Below are 24407 nucleotides of genomic sequence, written 5' to 3'. Positions count from 1 at the left end.
AAAATAGTCATAGTTGGGGGCAATGGAATAAGACAGCCAAAAGATAACTGCAAAAATGCTCCCCAATGTGCATTATCTAATGTGCCCTGCCCATCATTCATGGAAGTACTTGCCTAGCAGGCCAAAGCCCTGGGTACCTCTGGACTCCATGGCTGGTGATTGCAATCCAAGAGCCAGAGCAGATACCCATCCTGGAACCTAATGCTAAGCAACACCTCACCTTCCTCGCATCAGATTACCAAATGCCAGGCAACAGCAAGAACTGACAACAAAGCCATAAACAGCTGGAAATAATTATACAATTGTCAAGCTGCAAACATGACAAAAGCAAAGCTAGGCTTGTGAATTCACTATCAGAAAGGATGCTGATGAGAAGGTAAGAGGAGCATTTTAACTGTTTCCAATTTGCTATTATAGAGAAGCCAATAATATGGTTGATGGGGTTTTGTGCAGTGTGTCTGAATGTGTGTGTGTGTGTTTTCACTTCAGAGAGAAGAAAAATATATATATTTCATGTGCTCCTACAAAATGTGAGAGAGAGGATATATAAGCACAACCAAGAAAACAGTCACAGGCTCTGAAGTAGTGCTTTCAGAGTTGCTACAACTCAACTACAACATGCAGATGAGAACTATTTCTTTAAAGTTATACAAACATTCTCTTATTGAAAAGCATAAGAAAAATACACAGACAATGCGATAGTCCAGAACTCTTCACATAACACATCTGACACATGGGCAGAACGCCAAGGCAGGGTACAGACTGGTCCAGAGTAAAAGAATACGAGCAAAAGAAGCAATTCTTACTGAGAGGAGGTTCACATGTATGTAAATTACCATCGTCAATAAGGGCACATCAGAGCCTCAAATTTGTATCAACTGCCTTTAATTCAATGAACTCCTTTCCCAAATAATGGAGCTGAGCAAACAATCTGCACCGTTTAAAAGAGTATGGCTATTGGCAATTTTTAAACCAGAGTAACATTCTATTATGGGCTGGCATTTTATTACGATATTTAAATTTCATGTGACAAACTGTTTCATATACTGTCCCCAAAAATGCTACTCTCTGAAGCGGTATGCCATAAATAAAATACGTACTTGGTTACCAGGCAGCATGCATAACACATATGTTACATTGGCCCAAAAAGCACATTTTAAAATGCTTAAAAGTTAACTTAACAATTTAAGCTGTTTGCACCCATTTTCAGAGAATTATCCCCTCAAGGCCAATTTTGTTTTCTATTTTTAAGAGAATACTTGGATTAATCCTGTTGATTTGTTAACTTGAAACTCTTTTAACCCCTCTAATCTCTCATTCCCAGACCTTTTTTTTCTTTCTTTCTTCTCTTCTTAGAGAGGAGGGCAAAGGACCATATATCTCACAATGTAATTTTAAACATAATGCTGTCTGTCTGGATTAAAATTGATGCCGCTCCTGATAAAAGCCTAATAATCAATTCTCCATTCTCATTACTCTCCAGAATTATATGGACGCAGACCAATTTCTTAAGTTTGCGGACCACTCTCCTAGGTTATTACCCAGCAGTGCAGCTGAGTGGAAAGATAACCATATTCATTCTCCTTATCTGTAATGATGTAATGCATCCCAGCCCTGGGTCTCGACGATTGGGGAATAATGGGATTGTACAACTGCAGGGATGACAAACAATAGGGCAGCGTCTCTCTCTGATCCACTGAACCCCAGACTCACAGGCAGGCGAGGTGAAAGGCGCCACCACGTAGGCACGGAGTGGGCCCCTTGGATGAAGTTAGCATTTTTTTTGGCTGGAGGAGCATCTGCTCTCGTTCTGAAGCAGCAGTACCGACACGGAGAGGAGAGCTGTGCAGAAGCACTGAGTTTCAGAGCCCCAGCCAGGACAGTGCCCGTGAGTACCCTGCTTTTCTTTGTGTTTAGAATCAAGTGTCATCTAAAAATAACCAGCCTGGTAGGGAGAAGTCACCGCACAGGGCATTGCCAAGAAACCGGGGGTCAGGGACACCTCGGCTAACTGATGCTCCCCGGGGGGTTCACGTTTGTTTGGAAAACTAAAACTGCCTCCATTTTCTGTGCCGGAAAAATCCTCGCTTGCTTCCTGCCACCACAGACACCTTACCTTTTGCAGAAGCTGGGAGCCGGAGTACTTGGCAGCAATGGATTTTATCTCCCCGCCGAAAGCCGAGGCCCAGAGCTTCACCCTGCAAGGGAAAAGGGCACAGGAACCAATGGAACACCCGTGTCACAGCCAACGCGCACGCACACGCACCCGCGGGCTGTGGCTGAAGGAGCCCGGAGAGAGACGCTGGAGAGGGGGGGAAATGAAAGAAAAAGCACCAAACTGCAGAGCGCGGCGCGGGAGGCGGCTCCGGGGGTCACATAGTTCAAAACGGGCAAAGTCTCCCAGGCTGTCTAAAAAGATCACTGGGTTTTATTTGAATAATTGCCCGAGAACTTACCCACGCCAAATGGGTATCACCTGGCCCATACTAGTCGGAAGAAGCCCACCCCTCCCCCTCCCCCAAAAGAAGTGAAGGTAGCAACGATGGGGGTAAACAAACGGCCCGTGGAAGTTGGGTTCAGTAAACAGGCTTCAAAGTTGGCGCTGTCACTTGAGGTGAGCCTCTTCCAGGTCCCACTCGCCAGCCCGGGGGTCGGGGCTGGAGGGTCCCACCCCAACCTCACCGCCCGCTCCGCTCCGCTCCGCTCCTGGAAGGAGTTGCAGGTGCGAGAGGCGAGGCCGACGCCAGCGAGACCTGCCGCCCGCACCTGCCAGGCGCCCAAACTTGAGCACAGCGGGTCGCGGGTCCCCTCCCCGGGCGCGGGAGCTGCACTTACACGGAGAGCGGGATCTGCTGCTCCGCGCGCACCGCGGCCCCCAGCGCGGCGTAGAGGAGCGCGGCGGCCAGGAGCGCCCGGGGCCCCCGGGAGGCGCGGCGCGGCCAGCCCGGCCCGGCCATGCTGGGCTCCCTCCACGCGCGGCGGCGGCGACACGAGCGGCCGCGGGAGCTGCGCGGGGCGGCGGTGGGCTGCGCGCTGGGCTGCCTGCTCCGCGCTGCCCGCCTGCCTCGCGCGCCCAGCTCACTTGAGGAGCAGAAAAAGGAGCGGGCGGGGTGGGGAGAGGGCGGGGAGGAGGAGGGAGGGAGGTGGAGGGGGAGCAGGCGAAGAGGAGGAGGAGGAGGAGGAGGGAAGCGCGCCTCTCGCAGCGGCGGCCGCGGCCCCGCCTCGGCGGACCCGGGGAGTCCGGCGGCCACGGAGGGCGGGTGGGAGGCGCCGCGCGGGCGGGGACTCGCCAACTCGGGTGTCCTTGGCCGCAGCGAGCGCGCCCTGCCCCGCCCCGCCCGGCCACTGCGGCCGCCGAGTTCCTCCAACTCCGCAGTCCGCCGCCGGGGCGCGCCTCGGGCCGGGGCGGGTGGGGGCGCCGGAGGGAGGCCGAGGCGGGCGCAGCGCCCCGCACTTCGTGGGTGACAGCTCCTAGCCGGCGCGCCGGGTCCGGGGCAGGGGCGGCGGGTCGGGGCCGCCGAGCCTAGAGATAGCGCGACCCCCACCCGGCCGCGCAGTTTTCCTGAAAGAAGGCGGGCGAAGAAGCAAAAGTCTGAAGAAGGAGCCGGGTCGCCCGCGGGCGGTGGGGTGGGGACGGGGCCGGGGGCTCAGGGCTCCGGCGGGGGCACGGCTGCGCGGCCGCCCGCGGCGCTCCTGGGCCCGCAGCGCCGGCGGGGAAGGCGCGGAGGGCGGCGCGCGGCCGCGGTGCAGGGAACCGGCGCGGGGACCGGCGGGCCCGCAGCAGAGCCGCCTTGACGCGCCGAGCCCGAACCCGGGCGAGGGCTTGCGAACAGCTGGCACTGGGATGGGCCAGGCCGGCGTCCGCAGGGCTGCGGGAGTGACGGGGCCGGGGTGTCGGGAGCGGGTAGGGAGCAAATTGGGCGCCAAGTCCTTCCGGACGGGCAGACTCCTTTGGTTTGGAAATGAAAGATCCCTCGGAGAGCCAGGGGACCCCTTACCCACTCGGACCCCAGCCACCGGTGGAGGCTCACTGGGGCGGCCCGCAGAGGAAAGGCAAGGTGAAAGAAGTCGGGGTACCCCCGGCGCCCTGAGAACCAGGCTCTCCCGAGGCCTCGGGACCCGGCTTTAGGGCCCCCTGACCCCCGCGCGAAGTCTGGGGCGTGAGTGGGAACTTTGCGGAACGCTCGCGCCGGCCCGCAGTCAGGACGGCCCCTAGCGAGGCTGAGTCATCCTGGACCAGCCGCGCTCCAGACCTCGCGGGGTCTCCTGGCGGCCTGGGCACCTGGGCCCGCATTCTCCTGGCCCCGCCTGCCACCTCAGCACCCTCAGCTTTCAGGGAAGGAAGGGTGGGCTGCGGCTTCCGCCCGGTGGTGTCGTCGAGGATCCTGCCCAGCAGTCCCTGGAAAAAGTTCCCCCAACAGATGCTGGGCTTGATCTCAGAGTTGGCAGCGCGGGGACATGGGCCACTGAGCCCCCGCCGCCGCCCCCCAGGTTCCCGTGGGCCCTTCCAGCTCCCACCTTGGGGCGCAGCGCGGGGAACAGGCCCCACCCAGGAAGCGCCAGGTGCGCCCTGCCCACGGGCAGTGTCTACAATCTCCACGGATGACTAACCGGTTATAATGAATTCTCCGCTTCTGTGCACACCTCCCATCTCTGGAAGCATGCTAGCAGTTCCCAATGAAGCCAAGTGCGCCTGACCCCAGGGCAAGCAGTCGGGATGGCTTTGCCGCTTAAACGGGGGGGGGGGGGGGGGGGGGGCTGGAAGAAAAGTAATTTTCCTGTCAGAGCCCATAAGTCTTTTCCTCCCCACAAATGAATAAATGAGTGAGTGAAAGACTCCAATCCGTTACCTATAAGGTATCTACATAACACCCCGCATGCAATCCCTGATTTGTCCAGTGATAGGACGGTAGGATATGCTCAGAGACCTGCCTTCACAGAGTTAATATATAGAGGCAGAGACAGGCTTTGCTCCCAAAGCCACCGTGGTAAATGCATAATCATAAACTTTGACAAGGGGTCAAACATAGCATATGACAAAATAGTACCTGTAGCAGCCGTCCTATCGTTATCCCTATTCACTGATGGGAAAATTGAGGCACAAGAAAATAATACAGCTTAGTCATATTTGAACAACTATTGGATTGCTACACAATATTGAGAGCCACCTGGGCACCAAGGTCATGAGAACATTTTATCACGAAGTCATTAGGGTCCACCAGCCCGACCCAGGCATTAAAACGTCACAGGCAACTAGAGAGTAGCCAGGAGAGGAGCCCTAACACAGGGCATCACCGTCACAGGAGAGTGGCAGCTTGAGCATTTGAAACTTACACACAGACTATCTTCAACAGAGCATTATGCACAAGACATTTAAGATGGATCCCACTAAACATTCCCTACTCCAAACAAAAGTCCTATATTTCAATACCCAACCCTCAGTTGAAGCATTGAATCCAGCTAATGAACCTGCAGACGCTGTCCCAGCTGAGGATGCTGCATTTATCCTGCAACAATGAGTAGCTACCATCGGGGTCTGAACAGAGAGAACGTGATGAAACGGAGATGACTTTTTCAGAAACCTTCACCGAATCCTGGTGTATGGAATGGATTCCAGAGGAGACCCCACAGCAGCGGTTCTCAGGGCAGGAGAAGGCAGTGAACAGTTGGGACTTTTCACTTCCTCACCATGGCTGGGGGTCTTCCTGGCATTTAGTGGATGAGGGTAGGGCAGTGCCACACAAGGAAGAATTGTTCTGTGTCCCATGGGACTTTCAAATGTCCCACTGGACATTGGGGTAGGAGAAAAGGCTGCTTATAATCACCTGAATCGAGAACGTAAGCCCATTTTATATATAAACACAAAGGAGTGTTTGCATGGTTTTAATAAACACTGAGTTTTCCGGGAATGCAACTACTGTGTAAATAAAAGGGAAGGTTGTCTTCTGTTTTGTTCAGAACCTTACCAAGGGGGTTGTTTGTTTGTTTTACCATTTTGGAAAATCACTTCTCCAATGGCAACTGTGCTCACAGGTCCTGAATCACTAGCACATCAGTGTCAGTCTTCACTTGGGGTGTGGCATCCAGTTAGTCCAAATGTAGGCACAAGCATCTAATGACTTCTTACATCTTGCAGTGCAGTCTTGCATGAGCATTTCACATAGTGAAGTACCTTTTATTTTATGATAAATTGCTTTTATTTATTTTATTTTATATTACCAGATAAAGCATCATTTTGATTTTTTCTTTAATTCTGACTTTGAGTAGGTTATGCTGTCCTAGAATTTCATGTCTGGATGGTGAGGGGGATATTGGGTCTAACTGCGTAAGCTCTACTACTGTGGATTACAAAGACACCAGCTACAGGGCTGTGATGTTGCTGGTAGGGATACAAAATGGTTCAACCCCAAAGAAGCAAAATGACAAATGCTTTAACCTTTGACCCAGCAATCCTGCCTCTGGGAATGTATCTTACAGTTACTAAATGGCATACATATAGAGTTATTCATCATCACATTATCTCTAAGAGCAGAAGATTGGGAACAACCCTTGGTTATCAGTACAGAATTGGTTCAAGAAACTGGTGTATCCTCACAATGGAGTATTAGGCAGCAATTTTAAAAGTGAGGATACTTTCTACATATGGATGTGGAAGATCTTTAGCTTTATTAAATTTTTAAGTGAGGTACAAAACAGTGTATACTTCATGCTACTTTTGTGTAAGAAAGGGGGAAATGATACCTATTTGTTTAAAAACAATGGAAGGTACCAAGAAACTACTAATAGTTATTACCTGCGGAGGGATTAGGAAGAACAAAGTAGAGGGGATGAGTTTGAGAGTGACATTTCTCAATGTTTATTTGTCACTTTCTGTCATTTTGGATTTTTGAGCCATGTGAATGAGATACTAGTACTTATTCAAAGCAACAGAATACAAATGTTCATAGCTCTGTAACAATTCAGATTCTGGGGCCTGAGCTGGCGTGGAGAGAGGGATAGATCGTTGGGAAGAAATGTGAGAAACACTTGAAGTCCTTGATCCCTACAGAGGTGGTTCTCAAACCCCCAGAGGTTCTGATTCAGTAATTCAAATTGGGGCAAGACGTGGAGTGGGGATCTGTATCACCACTTTTGCAAGCACAAGGCTTCTCTCACTCAAAGTACAGTATAGAGCTTGGGGGTCAAACAAACCTAAGTCCAGGTCATGGATCACCCTCACACTAGCTGGGGAAGTCACTCAACCTCTCTGAGCCACCCTTTCTCAATGGCCAAAGACGGTAACCACAGAGCCATTTCCACGAAGACATGAGGAGAATGAAACGGGCTAGTGCAGCTAAATATTCCACAAATGTTGGTTCCTACTTTCATTCTGCAAGCATTGCTCTGGCTCTCACTTTGCCTCAGAGTGCCAAAGCCATGGAGCCCTTGGCTGAAGCCCAGTTCCCTGCTTGACCATCAACACACACACACACACACACACACACACACACACACACACACACTCAAACAGAACCCATCTCTCTGTGCCTATCGCACTGCCTGGCCCAGACTTCCATCATATCCTCTGTAGAATCCTTTGACTGACTCCTAATGAGGCATTCCTTCTAATACATTCCTTTTTAAAAAACAAAAAATCAAATCATAGGCATTCCACTGCTAGAGATCTTCCCATGGTTTCTGTTTTAAATTAAAATTCAGACTCCCTACCAAGGCTCCCAAGGCCCCTGACTGGCCCGCTCCAGCCTCACTTTCCATTCCTCTCCCCATTGCGCATTGTGCTCCAGCCAGTCTCCTTGGAGCTCCCAAAATGCTGAGCTTGCTCCCACCTGGGCCCTTGCATGTGCTGTGCCCTCCGCCTGGATCACTCTTCCTCCAAATGGCTCCATGGCTTTATCTCACTGTATTCAGGTCTCTGCTGAAATGTCTCCTCCGTGGGGAGAACTTGACCCTGACCACTCCAGGTAAAAGAGAAAAACATACACTGGCTCTCACACAACGCCTCTCTGTTCCCTCACCTTGCTGCATCTTCCTCCTAGCAGTTATCACTGCTGATAGAGTGATCGATTTGTTTACACTGCGCCTCCCCATTGGATGGGATGTGCCAAGGTTCTTCATCATTCTGACTCTAATGTCTTCAGCAAGGACTTTAGTATTATGGGGACTCAGTAAACATGGGCGGAATGACTAGAAAGGACGTCATAAGCAGGACCTTTCTCATAAGGTCCTGCTGATTTCCTTCCTCCTCGGGCGCTAGTACACCTCACCCCAGACACAGGGCCTTTAAGAAGGCACTAGATTCGCCAAGAAGGAACCACTCAGGAAGCTGTTCCTCTGAGGAGAAATCCTCAGTAACATCTCCGTGGGAGGATGCTGGCTGGAGGAAGACGAGAGGCAGAGACAGGGGAGATTTCTCAAGTTTAAAAACACTATGAAATGCCGTGCTGAGTGCTGCTTTTTAAGCTGTCAGGGGAAGAAACTTACTTGTCCTCTCCAGAATTCTGTTTACTGTGTAACAGTGACATTATTCCTAGCCCCTCAGAGGAGCTCAGGGTGCAGGTATGTGCCAAGGAGACCCCTTCGACCACAGAAGAATGTTCTACTCCTGGGAGCAGTTTGGGTGTGTCTGAAACGCAGCCCTGGGGGAAGATGGCCCTGAAGTGGTGTGGGGTTCACTGTTAACGCCTCTAGCAGGGAACAGGCATTAAAGCAGCTTCAGCTGAATTCAACCAAACTAGATGGTCCTTGCAAACATTTCTAACTCTTCCACTGAATTGAAAAAAAACAAAAAACAGGGCTTTTGAGTCCCCAACACAGAAAATGGCAATGGGTGGGCATGCAGGTGCTTTGTATGAGATGTGCCCCCTCCACCTAAGAGCCCTTCCCAACTCTGAGAAGCTTGTCCTGGGCGATGGCACAGGCCCAGCCCAGAGGAAGGTCCTTCCAGGAGCAGCTGGCTGTGGAGCAGCTCGCCCAAGACTAGAACCTGTGGCCACAGAGGTCAGAACTGGCTTGTCCACCCCTCCTCAGGGGTGGGGACTGAGCTCGCAAGACTGTTCTCCTCCAGCTCTTCCCTGCCCACGCCTAACCCCCACACTATGAACCCCACAATGGTTTACTAAATAAAGTAATTCTCTGTGCGTGTATGTACATACATACATAGTATATCACACATATATGTATGTATGTGCAGAATATGACTTGGTGTAAATGTATAATGTATCAGTATAATGTATCAGTATTGTGTGTGAGTCTGTATGTGACTGTGTGTGACTGCTTTATATGTATGATTATAGGTGTAAGTATATATAGGGTGCCCCCCAAAAATGTATACACTTACTTTGAGTAATTATAAAGACAGTGTTTATTAAAGTACATTTCATTTTCAAAGTTGAGCTATCATCTGTTAAAGTGTGGACACATTTTTTGGGGGGACACCCTGTATATGTGATTCTGTGTGCATGTATGTGGATACATAAGTGTTCATGTTAGTGCAATAATCATAACACTGGAGCTGTCTTGTCTGCAAAAGGCAGTAGGAAGGGGTTTAATCACAAGGAACAACAACAGCCTGTAATTATTGGAATTGAGAGTCTAGGTCAGTGGTCGGCAAACTCATTAGTCAACAGAGCGGCAAACCGCAGCTCGGCTCGCGAGCCGCAGTTTGCCGACCGCTGCTTTAAACCAACTTCTACCCTGAAGAACAGTGGCTTCACACTCACACAGCTACACTCACATGCCTAATGGCACAACTTCTCAGCCACCATTCTCTGGGTAAGAGAAGAATGCTCATGTAAAATGAGGAGCTCTTAAGTGAACAGTTGCAACATATGCTGAGGCTACTATTTTCGTTGTGATTTACATTTAAACCACCCAGCCAAATGGAGAAAAAGAAGCAAGTGTTCATGCATAACACACCTTCTAATTATCTGCATCCAAAGTTGCCTGTTTTCATAGAGGGCAGGTGCTTTCTGGAGGTCAGGGGTGTAAGAAAATATATTTCCAGGATCAGATTAATTTCTTTGGGAGTCAAGGTTTGTAAGTGCCCACCAAATGGGAAGTGGTTAAGTTAATCACAGTTTATCACATAAGGAAATGTCATAAATCCATTAAAAAGGATAAGGTGACTCCATGGCTGGTGTTTCTCAGATGGTTGTGGAGCGTCATCCCGTACACCAAAAGGTGGCGGGTTCAATGGGTTTGATTCCCGGTCAGAGCATATACCCAGGTTTGCGGGTTTGATCCCTGGTCAGGGCACATTTGGGAGGCAACTGATCCATGTTCTCTCTCTCTCTCTCTCTCTCTCTCTCTCTCAAAACATAATTAATTTTTTTTAAAAAAAGGATAAGGTGACTTCTATGAACTGAAGTGCCCATATGGCAAGCTGTCGATGATAAGTGCAAGTCCTAAATGGAAAAAACAACAGGTTGTAGAACAATGTGTAGTATAAATCCATTTCTTTTTTTTTAAAACATAGATATAGGCATAGATGCAAGTATGGGGTATATACCTATATATATAAAAGGCTAAGTGACCGACCGTATGTTCATCCAACCGTCCGACCGACCGGTACATATGATGCGCACTGGCAATTTAAAAATAGATGTTAACTCACACATTCGCAATACATATAAAGCTCTCGCTGGCTCCAATCGCACATGTGTGTTTTGATCTGTCATTGTCAATCATGAATTTGGTTGTTTTTGTTGACATTCCGAAGCTGAAAGAAAGCATCGTCGTCGACAGAATATGTCTGAAGACCAGCCATTGGCACAACGTATCTCTGAAACCAAAAGAAGCTGGCATCCCTGTCTGACACTGGCCTCCCATTTAAATTAATTCAAAGACAGTTTTCCATGATGCCAGCATTTGCAATGACTATTAATAAGTCACAAGGACAAACTCTAGACAGAGTAGGAATATTCCTACCTGAACCCGTTTTCAGACATGGTCAGTTATGTGTTGCTTTCTCTCGAGTTCGATGAGCGTGTAACATTAAAGTTGTAAATCCTTCCTCACAAGGGAAATTAGTCAAGCACTCTGAAAGTGTTTTTACTCTTAATGTGGTATACAGGGAGATATTAGAATAAGTTTAATCAATTTATCAGTCATTGTTTTTATCAATGTTGTTTTTATATCATGTCTTTGTTGTTGTTATATCATGTTGTTATTGTTTATTAATCAATTTATATATTATTTTCATATACATTTTACTAATTTTCTTTCATCTCTGACACTGCTATTATAGAGAAAGGGAAAATAGCGACATTAAAATATTTCTTCTAATTAATTTCCTTTCAATGTGCACAAATCCATGCACCGGGCCACTAGTATCTTCTAATAATAAAAGAGTAATATGCTAATTAGACCAGATGGCCAAACAGCAGAATAACCCTCTGGATGACCTTCCAGCTGAAGCCAGGACTGTGAGGGCCGAGCCCCTTGCACAAATTTCATGCATCAGGCCATTAGTATACTAGTATATGTATACAATTATATCTATCCTGAGTGTGTAAGCGTGGAACGAACTGGAAAGTCACTTGCTAAACTACTAATGCTGGTTACCTCTAGAAAACAGGATTGGGAAATAAAAGTAAAACATTTCACTTCTTATTTTCAACATTTTTGTTTGTTTTAATCTTTACAAAAAGTGTAGAGAGTAGAAGTTAGTATATCTGGAGGTATTAACACAATCAGCATCCAATATCACAGATGTTCTAGGAAGATGACTTGTGTGTGATCACCTGTTTTTTAAATCATGATAAAGCAGGAAAGGAAGACCCGTCAGTGCTAATGAATGAGCAAGAGAAGAAGAGGTCACTCCTCAGAGCTGAGACCTGACAGGAGGGAGTGATACATGTCTTCCAAGTTGAGAAAGATGACCACGTCAGCAGGCCCAGCTGGCGGTGTGGCCCAGGCAGTGCCCCCTGACCTCCTTGCAGTGTGTGCATTTTGGGCTTTTCCCTCTTTCACTGATAACAACAGTTGTTGAAATGATGAATTGCAATCGTGTGAATTTCTATTATACTTTAAAACATTTGTTTAAATAACCATGTTTTGTAGACCTAAGATATTTAAATTCCAGGAATATCAATACTCAAAAAAGTAAATTGTTTACCCTGGTATAAATATGATATTTTAAATTTTGCATAATATAATCAGGTTTCAAATATATATGGTAAAGCCTCTATTTGAAGCCAATTTTTTAATGATCCACTCTCAACTTCTCATCCCAGGTCAGCTTCCCCATCCCCAGTGCCATTCAGCAATGCCTCCCACTACTCAATAAGACTACACTTTGGGAAATAAGTCAATTTTTAAATAAGATTTTTAAAAAATTTAGTTTGATAAATGATCTATCTATTTTGGCACACCCACATAAACACACACACATTCCAAGGGCAAATATAAATATGAATGAGATTAGCCACTGCTTTAAGTGTTCATTGTCAATAATTCCCTCTCTCTCTCTCTCAGCATGAACTAAGGTTGGCAGTAAGAGCTAAACATAACTTCCTATTGGGAAAAGAGGACCTCTAAATCCTCAGCTCACTTATATAATATATATATTCAAATAATAATCCAATGCTTTAATATAGTTATTACCAATGAAAACACATAATCAATTAAAAATTCCTCAAATATACTTATTTCAGTGAGATTGCTTTGAGTTTTTTCCCCCTCTTTTTTATTCAATCATTTCTTTTAAATGATAGAAACAATATGTAAACATAATTTTTAAAAGGCTTCAACCAATACAGAAAATTAAAAAATGAGATGTGAAGTCTTCTTTCTTTCCAAAGAAAATGACTTTAAACAATTTCTGGTTTTAGTTATTTTTGTGATTATCATTGTAACTCTAAATGGTATAATTTATATTTCTACATTTTTATTTGCTTAGTCATCAGCATAGCCATTTTTGTGGTGCCCTTACCATATGCAGCTGTGATTCTAAATGCCGAGGACGTGAGAGTGTGTGAAGCAGGCTGTGCCCTCGTCGAGTTTCCTGTCCACTGGGTTAACTTTACTCCCCAATGCTGTGTTAGCCAGCATCCTTGGACATACCACAGTGGAAGTTACTTTCCAATCTGTGTATTTACTCTCCCTCTTATGTTCTCTCTACCTCAAATAGAAATATTTGGCAAGTATATAACAATTTTTACATTGTCAAGGTTTATAATGTTTACATTTTATTTTATAAGTCATTCTTCCAGCCCTTACCTATATATTAATTATAAAAATTGATAGCCAAAAGTCACATTTACAGTAACAGATGGGTTTGTACTTTTATTATTATTAGTCTCTGTGAAACCATGCAGGCAGTCTGGACCCACAGAGAAAAGAGGGACTTCTGGTATAAACATAATTCTATCAATTCAGCCATTTTCCTTTCTCAGAGAACTCAAAAAATCAACAAAGATATTTTTTATCCATAAACTCCATTTTCATCAAAACTTGAAGGCAGGTGTAGTCTGCAGAGTACAAAATACAAGTACAGACTGCCCACAGGAGCAGGTGTTGCAGAAGCTGAGGATGGGGGGACAGAAGAGCAGAGAGGTGAGGGGTCCCAGCATTAGCAGACACCAGAAATCACAAGTGCCTGAGAGTTAAAAGCACTTCCTAAATGCAGATACTCCATCCATGTGGCAACAATGGATGCAGAACTTAAGTTGAACAAAATTGAAAGCAGAAGCTCTCCAAGACTCATGGTCTTGAAGCAAAAGATATGGTACTGCACAAGGAATCACACAGCCATGTTACATTGAATAGTCTATCGTCACGGCAGCAGAAAAGGGACAAGTTTTGGGGTTGTGAAGGAAAGCTAACTCAGTTTATCCCCAGACCTCCTACCCATAAACACATACTTAAAGCTCTTGAAAATAGTTATGGATCTAGAAAATCAACTAATTCAATGACGAATGAAAGAAGAAATAAAGGGAGAAAGGGGGAGAAGATGAAGAGAAGGAGGTAGAACAAGGGAGGGTAGGAAAGGGAGGAGAAGAAACAACTGGCCAACATCAGTACAGAGTCTATTCTTTAAAATGTAAAAAAAAAAAAAATGTAAAATAGCAGAATTCATCAAAGAACAAAAAACACTCACCATAAAAATGTTGCCATAGAGCAGATGAAAACCGTTACCAAATATTTCACTGTGAACTTTAAAAACATAAGAAGCAATCCCCCTCCAATGATGGAAAATCACAACAAAAAATACAAGCATTTGGGGAAAAGATGATGAAGACAACAGGAGGGGATGAAACATAAGCTCGCAGAACTCAGGGAAGAATTAGATGAAGAAGATAAAATCACCAAAGAAATCAATATAAAATTGAAGGGACATGAAGAAGAATATATACTGCAGAAAATAAAGTAAGGGACATAAAGAATAAAACTTACAAAAACTAACAAAATAAAATGGAAATAAATAAATAAATAAATATTAGCTAGAAAATGAGATATTGAAGGCAGGCCAAGATGATCAAACATATGATTGTAGTCTTCAGAGAAGAAACCCAAGACAATGAAAATAGAACAAATAGTTAAAGATATAATTCAAGGAAACAATGCAAATGTAAGAAAACTTGAATCTACATACAGCACTAAAAAATGAATCATTAATACATGCAACAATCAACATGAATAAACCTCAAAAAGATTATGAGTGAATGAAATGAGTGTATATACTATAATGGTTCCAAAATATGTGAAGTCCAAAAACAAACAAAAACTAATCTATGATGACAAATCAAAAAATGCTTGCCTAGTGGGGAGGCATCGTGTCATTGTCTAGAAAGGACACAAAGACCCTTTCGGAGGTGATGCTAATGTTCTATATTTGGTTTTGGATGGTGTTTGCACAGGTGAATACTATTGCCAAAACTCCTCTGTGCATTTTGTTGTAGGTAAATTATGCCTCAATTAAAAAAAACTTATGGTTATGAGATTTCTCTGTACCATATTGTTGCCCAGCAATAAGACTGTTGTTTCTAAGAGATGCTGATGGACCACCTTGCATTGTGATAGCTGTCTTTTTGTATTATAACTATTTCTAACTATAAAATCTTCATAAATGTGACCAATTGCAATAATAAAGTTGTGAAACACTGAAAAATGACAACTGGTAGACTGGAGATATTTGCAACTCATCTCTCAGACAAAGGGCTAATTACCCTTTCATATAAGAATTCTTTAAAAACTTATTTTAAAATACCATAAGTTACCAAAGTAAAGACAGCTTTATTCTAGGAGTGGAGTGCTTTCCTCACAGTGGATTCCACTCTTGGGTGTGGCCACTGTTCCTGTTTCTGTTCTCATTTCCATTTCAATCCCATGTCTAATGAAAAAGGGAGAAAGGAAATGAGGAAGAGATCAGGAAAAGAGGGAGGGAGAGAAGGAAGATAGAGCTATTCCTATGTTTATAAAAATGCTGTGTAGAAATATCCTATATTAATAACAGGGAGTAAAATTATGGGACCCTTTTCTTTTTATGGATTATCTGTGTTTTCTACAATGACCATATATTACTTTCTACTCATTTATAGGAAATGCTATCATGCAAATGAGAACCATTTCTGGTGAACCTATTATACTTACAAGTACTTTAAATAATTTTCATGGAGTTTAATTTATGAGTTGACATTTTATTCCTTCAACAGGCAATGCTTTTATTATTCATTTATCCCCACCCACCCACAGAACATAGATGAACTAAGAGAGCTTCATGAACTTTTACTTATAAATGCTGCATAATTTTATATTCCAACAGCAGAGGACTTTTTACAGCGGTGTTAAATCTACCTAATTTATATTTGTAGTTTTATTCTAAAGTTTCCTTCAGAGATGGTGTCCATATTGGTTTTTTAAAATAGGTATAGGAAAGGAATCCACTAAAAATTTATTTATCCTTTTAAAAAAAAAGTGCCTTTATATTATACTAGGGGCCCAGTGCACACCTTGAAAGGAACTGTGGGCTGCGAGGCTGCAGTGAGCACAGGGGCGGGTCTCAGCCCATCCTCTGTGCCCCCACCCAGCCCCTTCTCCCCCGGTCCCCTATCTGCTGGCAGCCCTGCTCCCGCTGCCACCCACCGCCCCCACTCGCACCCGCTGACAGCACGGAGCGATTGGGGCCAGTGCCAGCAGTGGGTGCAAGCGGCGGCTACTGTCCCCATCACCCCTCAGGAGCAGGGGGAGGTGAAGAAGCCCCCAGGTGCTATTGGGACCCGTACCAGGCACCGGCAGCAGGTGCGAGCGTCGGGTGGGACCACAGCACGCAGGAGCAAAGAATTTTCAGTAACCACCAGAGGCTCTCCCCAATGACAGTGACCAGCACCCTGCCTTGGTCTGGCGCCCCTGCTCACCTACTCCACCATCCTGCTGCAGGCGAGGCCTGCCTTGTTCCACAATGCCCCGTGGTCAGTGCACGTCATAGCGAACAGTTGTTCAGTTGTTCGGTTGTTCTGCTGTTTGGTCTATTTGCATATTAGGGTTTTATATATATATATATAGATTTCAAACACATAAAACAGAGAATTATTTAGTGAAACTTATATAAATATAACCTAGATTTAATAAATAGTTTGCTGTTCTTGTTTCACCTTTTAAAAAATAAACTAGAGGCCTGGTACATGGATTTGTGCACTGGTGGGGTCCCTTAACCTGGCCTGCACCCTCTCACAATCCAGGATGTCAGATAGCCAGTTTTGACCCAATCCCTGCAGGCCCAATCCAGAGAGAGGGAGCCCAGTCCCCGCAGCGCCGATCCCTGTAGGCCAGATCCCCACAGGCCCAATCCCAATCCCCACAGGCCCTATCCAGACAGGAGGGAGCCCGGCCCTTTACATTGAGCGTCTGTCCGCTGGTGGTCAGTGCGCATCATAGTGACCGGTTGACATATTTGAGGTGGTTCGGTTGTTCGGTGTCTTAGGCTTTTATATATATAGATTAGACATTATGACATTCCATCCCAAAATACTTCAGCATGTATTTCTAACATAACCAAAAAAATTTCACCTCTATCAAAATTAACTATACTTTCTTAATATCATCTAATACTTAGACCATATTTAAATTTATCTGATTTATCCCCAAAAGGTATCTTTGCATATTTTTATTCCAACTAGGATCCACATAAGGACCAACTGATCATTTCATTTCTAAAAGCTAGTCTTTTTAAAATCTAGAAGAGTTTCCATTATCAGCACCATTTTTCTCCTTTTTCCTTTTTTTTTTTTTAATGTTATTGACTTAAAGAAACTTGGTCCATAAAATGTTTTCTGGCAATATAAAGAGTGATTTGAGAAGAACTCATTACAAAGAACTCATTACAAAAATCACCCTCTCTATATTCAACATCACACATATTTTAACATCTACATATTGCAAATCTTGATCTCGGACATCAAGAATGTAATGGGGAGGGCATTAAATATTAGGAAAAAATGCCTTTAAAATAGCATACAAGTAGACTGATCTATATCTTCTTATATTTGTTATTAAAGCCCTGATTTTAGGAAGAAAGCTGCCTTGGCTTGAAAATCTCTAAACCCGGAAGAGACATCACAATTTCCCTTCTGGCCTGAAGGAACACGAGCTTAATGTAGCTTGCAGGAAGCCTGATTTCAGCTAGCTCTAACACCCCAGAAGGAGTTAAAATGTGACAGAACAGCACTTTCCCACTTAGGAGGCCCATCTTATCACAGACAACAGGGGTAAGAGAAAGCATTTTAAGTTAATGATGTTTACAGCTAACCAGATCTGGTTGAAGCAATTCATTGGACTCCAGTTTGCAAGTCTCATTTCTTATAAGGTTCATTTATCTTAGAATGCTCAACCACTAAAAGTACCCTGCCTTCACATATCTCTAAATATTAAGCTAGACAATGAATTCTTCTCCCAGCTGGTTAACTATCTTTAAACCTCCCCCCACCCCCAGGCTGCTACACTAGTGTGTGTGTGTTAATGCAACTGCATTACAAACTCTCTAATATTGAAAAACAACAACAAAAGAGACGAATATGAAGCATAATAAATGGCGTATTGCTAGAAAGATTTTTATATGATGCAACCAAGAAAGTTCTCCATGTATAGAAGGAAGACTCCTTAAATGACTCAACGTACAATAATTGAATATCTGCTGAGTGGCTGATGCTCCATCTCTATACTGGACTGGAAGAGGGTGTGGCTTTCCTTGTCAGCCCTGGGTCACCTGCCCATCCTTGAGGTCAGAGTTGAAGTCAATTTCATCCAGACCTAAATCTAAGTAGTAAACAGATCCTTCCTCAAAGAAGATCAGAGAGCAGCTACTAGCAGAATGAATCCTGGGCAGGCAAAACCAGCAGATGGGTATCTATAGAACCAGGAATAATGAAAACAGGGTTCCACAAACATAGAGAAAGGGTCATCACTGGTGTGTGTCTCCTCTTTCCAGGTCCCTAATACTTCTTAGCTCACTACCCTCAGCCCTTCTCCCAGTGGCATCCCAATCTCTTGGGATTCTGAGTTTATCAGGTTTGTTGGCCTGTTGTGCAAGCTTCTGAATGTATCTCCTCTCCCAGGCAGACAAACCTTATCTCCAGCTAAATGCATTTTATGAAGTCTTTAATAGAAAGTGTATTGGTCCCAAACCCTGGAAACACATGATAGTTCAGCTATCTGTTGAGTTCAGCCTTAGTGGGAGAAATCATTTCTTGATTTGGTCCTTCTAGATGTTGGAAGGCAACAGAAGCAGTCATTTAATTTTACAGTGAAAGATGAAATGAAATGGAGGTTGGTTTTTTTTAAAGACTTTTTTAGAGCAGTTTTAGTTTTACAACAAAATTGAGAAGAAGGTAGAGAGATTACTCCTGTATCCCCAATACCCACACATGCATAGCCTTCTCCATTACCGACATCACTCACCAAAATGGTGCCTTTTTTTACCTACATTGACATATGATAATTACCCAAAGTCCATAGTTAACATAGGATTCACTCTTTTGACGAAAGTGCAGTGACATATACCCATCATCATAATATCATACAGAGTATTTTCACTGCCCTAAAACTTCTCTCTGCTCTGCCTGTTCTACTCTCCCACCTCTCCTCCCCAGAGGCCCCCATGGCAGAGAGTTTTCAAATCACTACACAGACTTACCTTTCTAGCAAAAACGATGCCTCTCAGAGCTTTTCTAGCCTAGTGAGGTTGCTAGGTCCTGCCTTGTGTTTTTGTTTTTGTTTTTCCTTCTCTTCCCCTCCTACAAGCAGCTCAGAAGCAGAGGGAAAACTCAATAAACATGGCATAGGTTCTCTGGCCCTCCCACAGTCACTGATCCAGCAAGGGCTGCATGTGCTGAGAGAGGTATGGCAAATATTAAAGGATAGCAAGTTAAAAATAAAAGGAAAATGAGTAACGTTCGCAAGTGAATTTATGTTTATACAAAATATTTGCGGAAACATGCCTTTCCACTTTGGAGATTCTGCTAATCCATCACCATGACACTAATGTTGCAAGAAGCAAATCCGTCAGGCAGCGGTGACCATTACTTTTTAATAGACCACTCCATTCTCAGCAATCACACTAACAAAATGAGGACATAGCCTGGTCGGCTTGCAGGAGGTGCAGACTCGGAAACGCTTCACAAATGCCCCCCTACAGGCACAGAGGGCTTGCTCACAGGCTGTCTAGGAGGGAAATGTCAGGAGAACCTCCAATAGGTAGAGTCTTCCAGAGCCTGGCAAACATCAGTGTGGGGCCTGAACACTGGTGTGAGTTTGTCTTTGCTTTTCATAAAGCTGTTCTCATTTTGCCCAGAAAAGCTCGACTCCAGGCCTTTATATAATCTGAAAGCAAAGACAATACCGTATTTATAAGATGCTAAAACAGCCGAAACTGGTTTGGCTCAGTGGATAGAGCGTCGGCCTGCGGACTGAAAGGTCCCAGGTTCGATTCCGGTTTAGGGTATGTACCTTGGTTGCGGGCACATCCCCGGTAGTGGGTGTGCACGAGGCAGCTGGTCGATGTTTCTCTCTCATTGATGTTTCTAGCTCTCTATCCTTCTCCCTTCCTCTCTGTAAAAAATCAATAAAATATATTTAAAAAAAAAAGATGCTAAAACACATAATCTGGGTGACGTAGGTCAGAGTATGATTTTAAAACCTCTTACCGAAGGGCTCTAAGAGTGCTTTCATTTTTTTTCAGTTTCTGATATATTTGTGACTACACTAGCACACCATTCATTCATTGATTGGATGAACACTTCTTAAAGGGTGGGAACTGTGCTTGATGTTATGGAATATGAATATTCATAAGTCATGGTCCCTGCTCTCAGACAAGTGGGAAAAGCACAATTGGCCATGCTAAATATCAGAACTAATTAAGTGCGAAGCCAGAAGTACAAGTAAGGATCTATAAAAACATAGAGAAATACGCAATTTATGAAGCTTCATGTGAATCCAGAAAAACATCACGGAGGGGATTTTTTTAGACCTTGACTTTGAAAGATAGCGAAGAGCTACTATTTTATTATTGCCTTATTTCAAAAGTAATATGTTTGTATTATAGAAAATATATACATAAGCAATACCCATAACCCTACCGCTCAAATATAACTACCAGTGGTATTCCCATTGTTTTTATAGGAATGTGGTTTTCATAAAAATGTGATCGTGTTTCATAATTTGAGATGTAAACGGCTTAACCAGCCATGTGTGCACACACGTGTGCTGTGATATTACAACGGAAGTTCTTATCTGACATAATCAGAAGTACTTGATAGTTGTTCAGGAAAAAATTTAATCAATGGGAGTAATAATCAAATACAACAAAAGTAATGCCTGAAACATTGTATTTTAACTTAAAAAGGGAATCCTGTTTCTTCGTTCACCACTCTTCTGATGCAGGCTGAGGCTGTTCCTTTGGGTGTGACGCCGCTGAGGGGAACGCCCTGTCAGCTGTCTTCATCATGCACTATGTATCACTTCTAGCTTCAAATTCTTTACCACAAGGGAGAGTTTAGACATATTTACAGCTCAATCTGAGTGCAGAAGCCTTCTAGAACTTTACAACTCTTTTCTGGTGTTTCAGCTGCCACCCCCAGCTAATTCCATAGGGTTTTTCAGTGGCCACCGTTGACCCAGTCATCCCGAAGCGTTCATCTTCATAGAAAGATGGACCCACTTCATGTTCACTTTTTACATCCCCAGTTGACATGATACTTAAACACATACAATTCTGTAGTTATATAACCAACACAGCTGCGGCCAGCAGGCTGGGGAGCCAACCACTGAGCCAGCAGTAGCAGGAAAGGAGTACTTTTGAAGCCCCGGCAGCAGAGGCATTCAGGCTGCCCTGGCATCAGTCACAGTTCTTTCCCATGGAATCTATGGAGCCCAGCAAGCTGATGAGAGGTCATTTCTACCATTTCTGACAACCTTCTTTCTATGTCATTGCATTCTTTTTCTAGTGTTGTAGTAACCAATTACCATAAACCTAGCAGTTGAAAATTTATCTCACACTTCTGTGGGTCAGACATCCAGGTGGGCCCCACTGGGTTCTCCCCTTAGGGTCTCACAGGCCAACATTAAGGCCAGCTGGGCTCTTACCCACAAACCCTGGGGAAGAATCCACTTCCCTGCTCCTTTGGGTTGGCCAAATGCAGTTCCTTTAGTTGTAGGTCTGAGGTCCCCATGTCCTGGCTGTCTGCCAGCTGGAGACTGCTCTCAGCTCCTAAAGATTATCCACATTTCTTGGCACGTGGCCTCCTCCATCTTCAAACCCGCCACGGTGTGTCACATGCCCCTTGTGCTTCAAACTTATTAATCCCCTTCTGCTACCAGAAGAGAAAACTCTCTGCTTTTAATAGGGCCCATGGGATTAGGTCAGGCCCACCCAGATAAACCCACCAAAGTCAACTGTGCCATACAAAAGAGCATCATCCTGGGAGTGATCCCTCACCATCTCAATGGCTGCTGGGGATTACAGCAGTGGCCTCTCGGGAGCCATGTTTAGAATTCTGCCTACCACAGTCATTAAATTGGGGACAGAAGCACAGCACTTTCCAGGCTCAATGAAGAGCATCAACAAAGACACAGAGGAATGACAGGGCCCCAGATGAACAACTTGGAAATGGCAACACTGTGGCCCCCTTCAGTCCCAGCTGTGGCTTCCTCGGCCTCTAATGTCACAGCTAAAAATGGACAAAAGAACATGAAAGAACATGAGGAATTAACTTATGCTGACATGTCTAAATAGTATTTCCTTGGGTTGCTTCCTAATTATTAGTTTAAGAGATGAGTTAAGACTCTAAGGAAGTATCTTCGCATTCTTCCCCCAGAGAGCAGGAGCGAAGACTAGGAAATAACATGCATTTGTCTACTGATGCGATGACATCCAAATGCACCCACTTTCCAACCATCCAGGGAGGAAAAAACTTAAATGAGAATTCCCGGTGCTCACAGGTAAAACTGATATGGTGACAATGTGCAGTGCAAATGAGTGCAACTCATTAAGGACACAAATTTGCTAGAAAATATAAAAATATTCTTGCCCCTTTGACCTCACTTTTGGGACTTTATACCAAGGAAAAAATCCAAAAAAAAAAATGTTTTAATTATGCCATAAAAATACACTTTGTAACAATATTTATATACTATATTTCATCTAAATGTTCATAATCATAAATGAAAATGGTCTCACCATTCAAAGGAATATTTGCAGATGTTAGCATTTTAGTTGTGAGGACTAAAATGAAGTAATGAAAAATGTGTATGGCACCTTAAGTTTAAAAGTAAAATGCAACCCTTATCTATCCTACTTTTACAACTGTGTGAAAAAATACTTTTATGCATAACCAAGATTTGGGAGGCACCTTGAATGATGAAATAAATTTAAATAGGATTGTGGATGAACTTCTTCTTTCCTTTTGATTTATATTACCAGTGCTATATGGTTTTTGGTACAATAAATAATAATAATAGTAAGCTTTTTTAAAAAATCATGCATGAACGTTTAAAGACTGACAACTATGAATGTTACTGCACTCTCACTAGTTTTAAATGGGTCAGAGACAGCTAATCAAACAAACAAGATACAGGTTAAAAGTCAGAGCCACTGCAAAATGAGCCCTCACCTCTGAGCTCGATGTTGGGAAACAGCTCAGCGAAACAGAATCTCAAGTACCTTTCCCTTCTGTGCCTTTTTCATTTGATTTCAAGGAAATAAGCACACTTGGCGTTAAAATGTGTCCTCTGCCATGTGAAGCAATGAGGAATGTGAGGAGGTAAAGAGCATCAATACAATTCACAATTTCTGGAGAGGGAGAAAAACCTCGGTTTTTGAAAGACTTACAACGAAGAGGGAGTAAAGCCCCCTTAACCAGACCCGTCATCGGGAGAGTGACTGAGAGAGGCTCTGTTTTTCACTCATCGTTTGGGAATTCTGGTTGAAACATCTCTTACAAAAATTCACATTCCTAACCGGAGCTGGCAGACGTTACATTCAACTGCTGGAAAGTGATTTAAAAGCAAACAAGCCAGCCCTGGCTGGGTGTCTCAGTTGGTTGGGGCGTTGTCCTATACAACAAAAGCTTGTGGGTTGGAATCCTGGTCAGGGTATACACCTAGGTACCGAGGTTGCGGGTTTGATCCCCAATCAGGGCTCACAGAGGCAACCAGTTGATGTTTTTCGCTCACATCTCTCTCTCTCCCTTTCTCTCTCTCTCTAAAAATCAATAAAAACATATTTTCGGGTGAGGATTAAAATAAAAAAAGCAAACAAACCAAAGTCATACTATTTAGCCATTGGTTGAAACAAACTAACTAGTCTATTGTATCAAGTTCATTATTTGCAAATATACAGGAGCGGCTAGCTCTTTCATTCTAGATGAAATTGATTTTTATTCTGTTTTGCTGGGATATGGCCCTTTTTTCTAATGGGATTTGCACCACCCTGAATCTCGAGTCCAGAAGTTCCCTTGAAGAGAGGACTGGGTGGGGCGAAGATCGAAGCCCCCATTAAGGTCAGCGATTGATCAGGGAGCATTGACCTTCCTCGTCTCTGTTGGCTTCTAATTGCCTCTGGTTTTGTTTCCATTAAAGAAGCAAACATTTACCATATTTAAAATTCCTCCACTAGTCAGCAGCACTCAGGAGAAATTCATGTCTCTCCAGCGCTCAGGGATCTATTGCAAATCCTTTAAATTGTCATATTATCCTCTCATTTGCTTCTCTTTTAGCAAAGCGGATGATTAAAAATTAAACTTTCATTTAGGAGCGTAATTATTTTAAAGGATGTCAAGGCTTCGTGCTAAACAAATTTACCTCAGCAAATAGAATGAGGATTTGGAATTCGATTGAAGAGTTAATGAAATAACCATAATTTGGTTAGGTGAATCAACCTACATCATCTTATTTATTTTAAACAGATTCCTCTCCTT

At 44.1% G+C, this 24407-nt stretch overlaps 1 protein-coding gene across 1 annotated transcript in view; it reads right to left on the bottom strand.

Annotated features, from left to right (window-relative positions):
• The window catches only part of CACNA2D3 (calcium voltage-gated channel auxiliary subunit alpha2delta 3), a gene marked incomplete at both ends in the record, with an annotated part of 817125 nt that extends 814168 nt beyond the window's left edge, over positions 1 to 2957 (bottom strand). Inside the window, 2 exons of the mRNA XM_079795466.1 lie at positions 2117 to 2198; positions 2836 to 2957. Coding sequence (XP_079651592.1) covers positions 2117 to 2198; positions 2836 to 2957 — 204 coding nt within the window. The remainder of the gene's footprint in view (positions 1 to 2116; positions 2199 to 2835) is intronic.
• Positions 2958 to 24407: the final 21450 nt, after the last annotated feature.

This window comes from Cnephaeus nilssonii, assembly GCF_951640355.1.
Source record: "Cnephaeus nilssonii genome assembly, chromosome: 17".
Taxonomy (NCBI): Eukaryota; Metazoa; Chordata; class Mammalia; order Chiroptera; family Vespertilionidae; genus Cnephaeus; species Cnephaeus nilssonii.
This window is presented reverse-complemented; position numbering and strand designations above follow the sequence as displayed.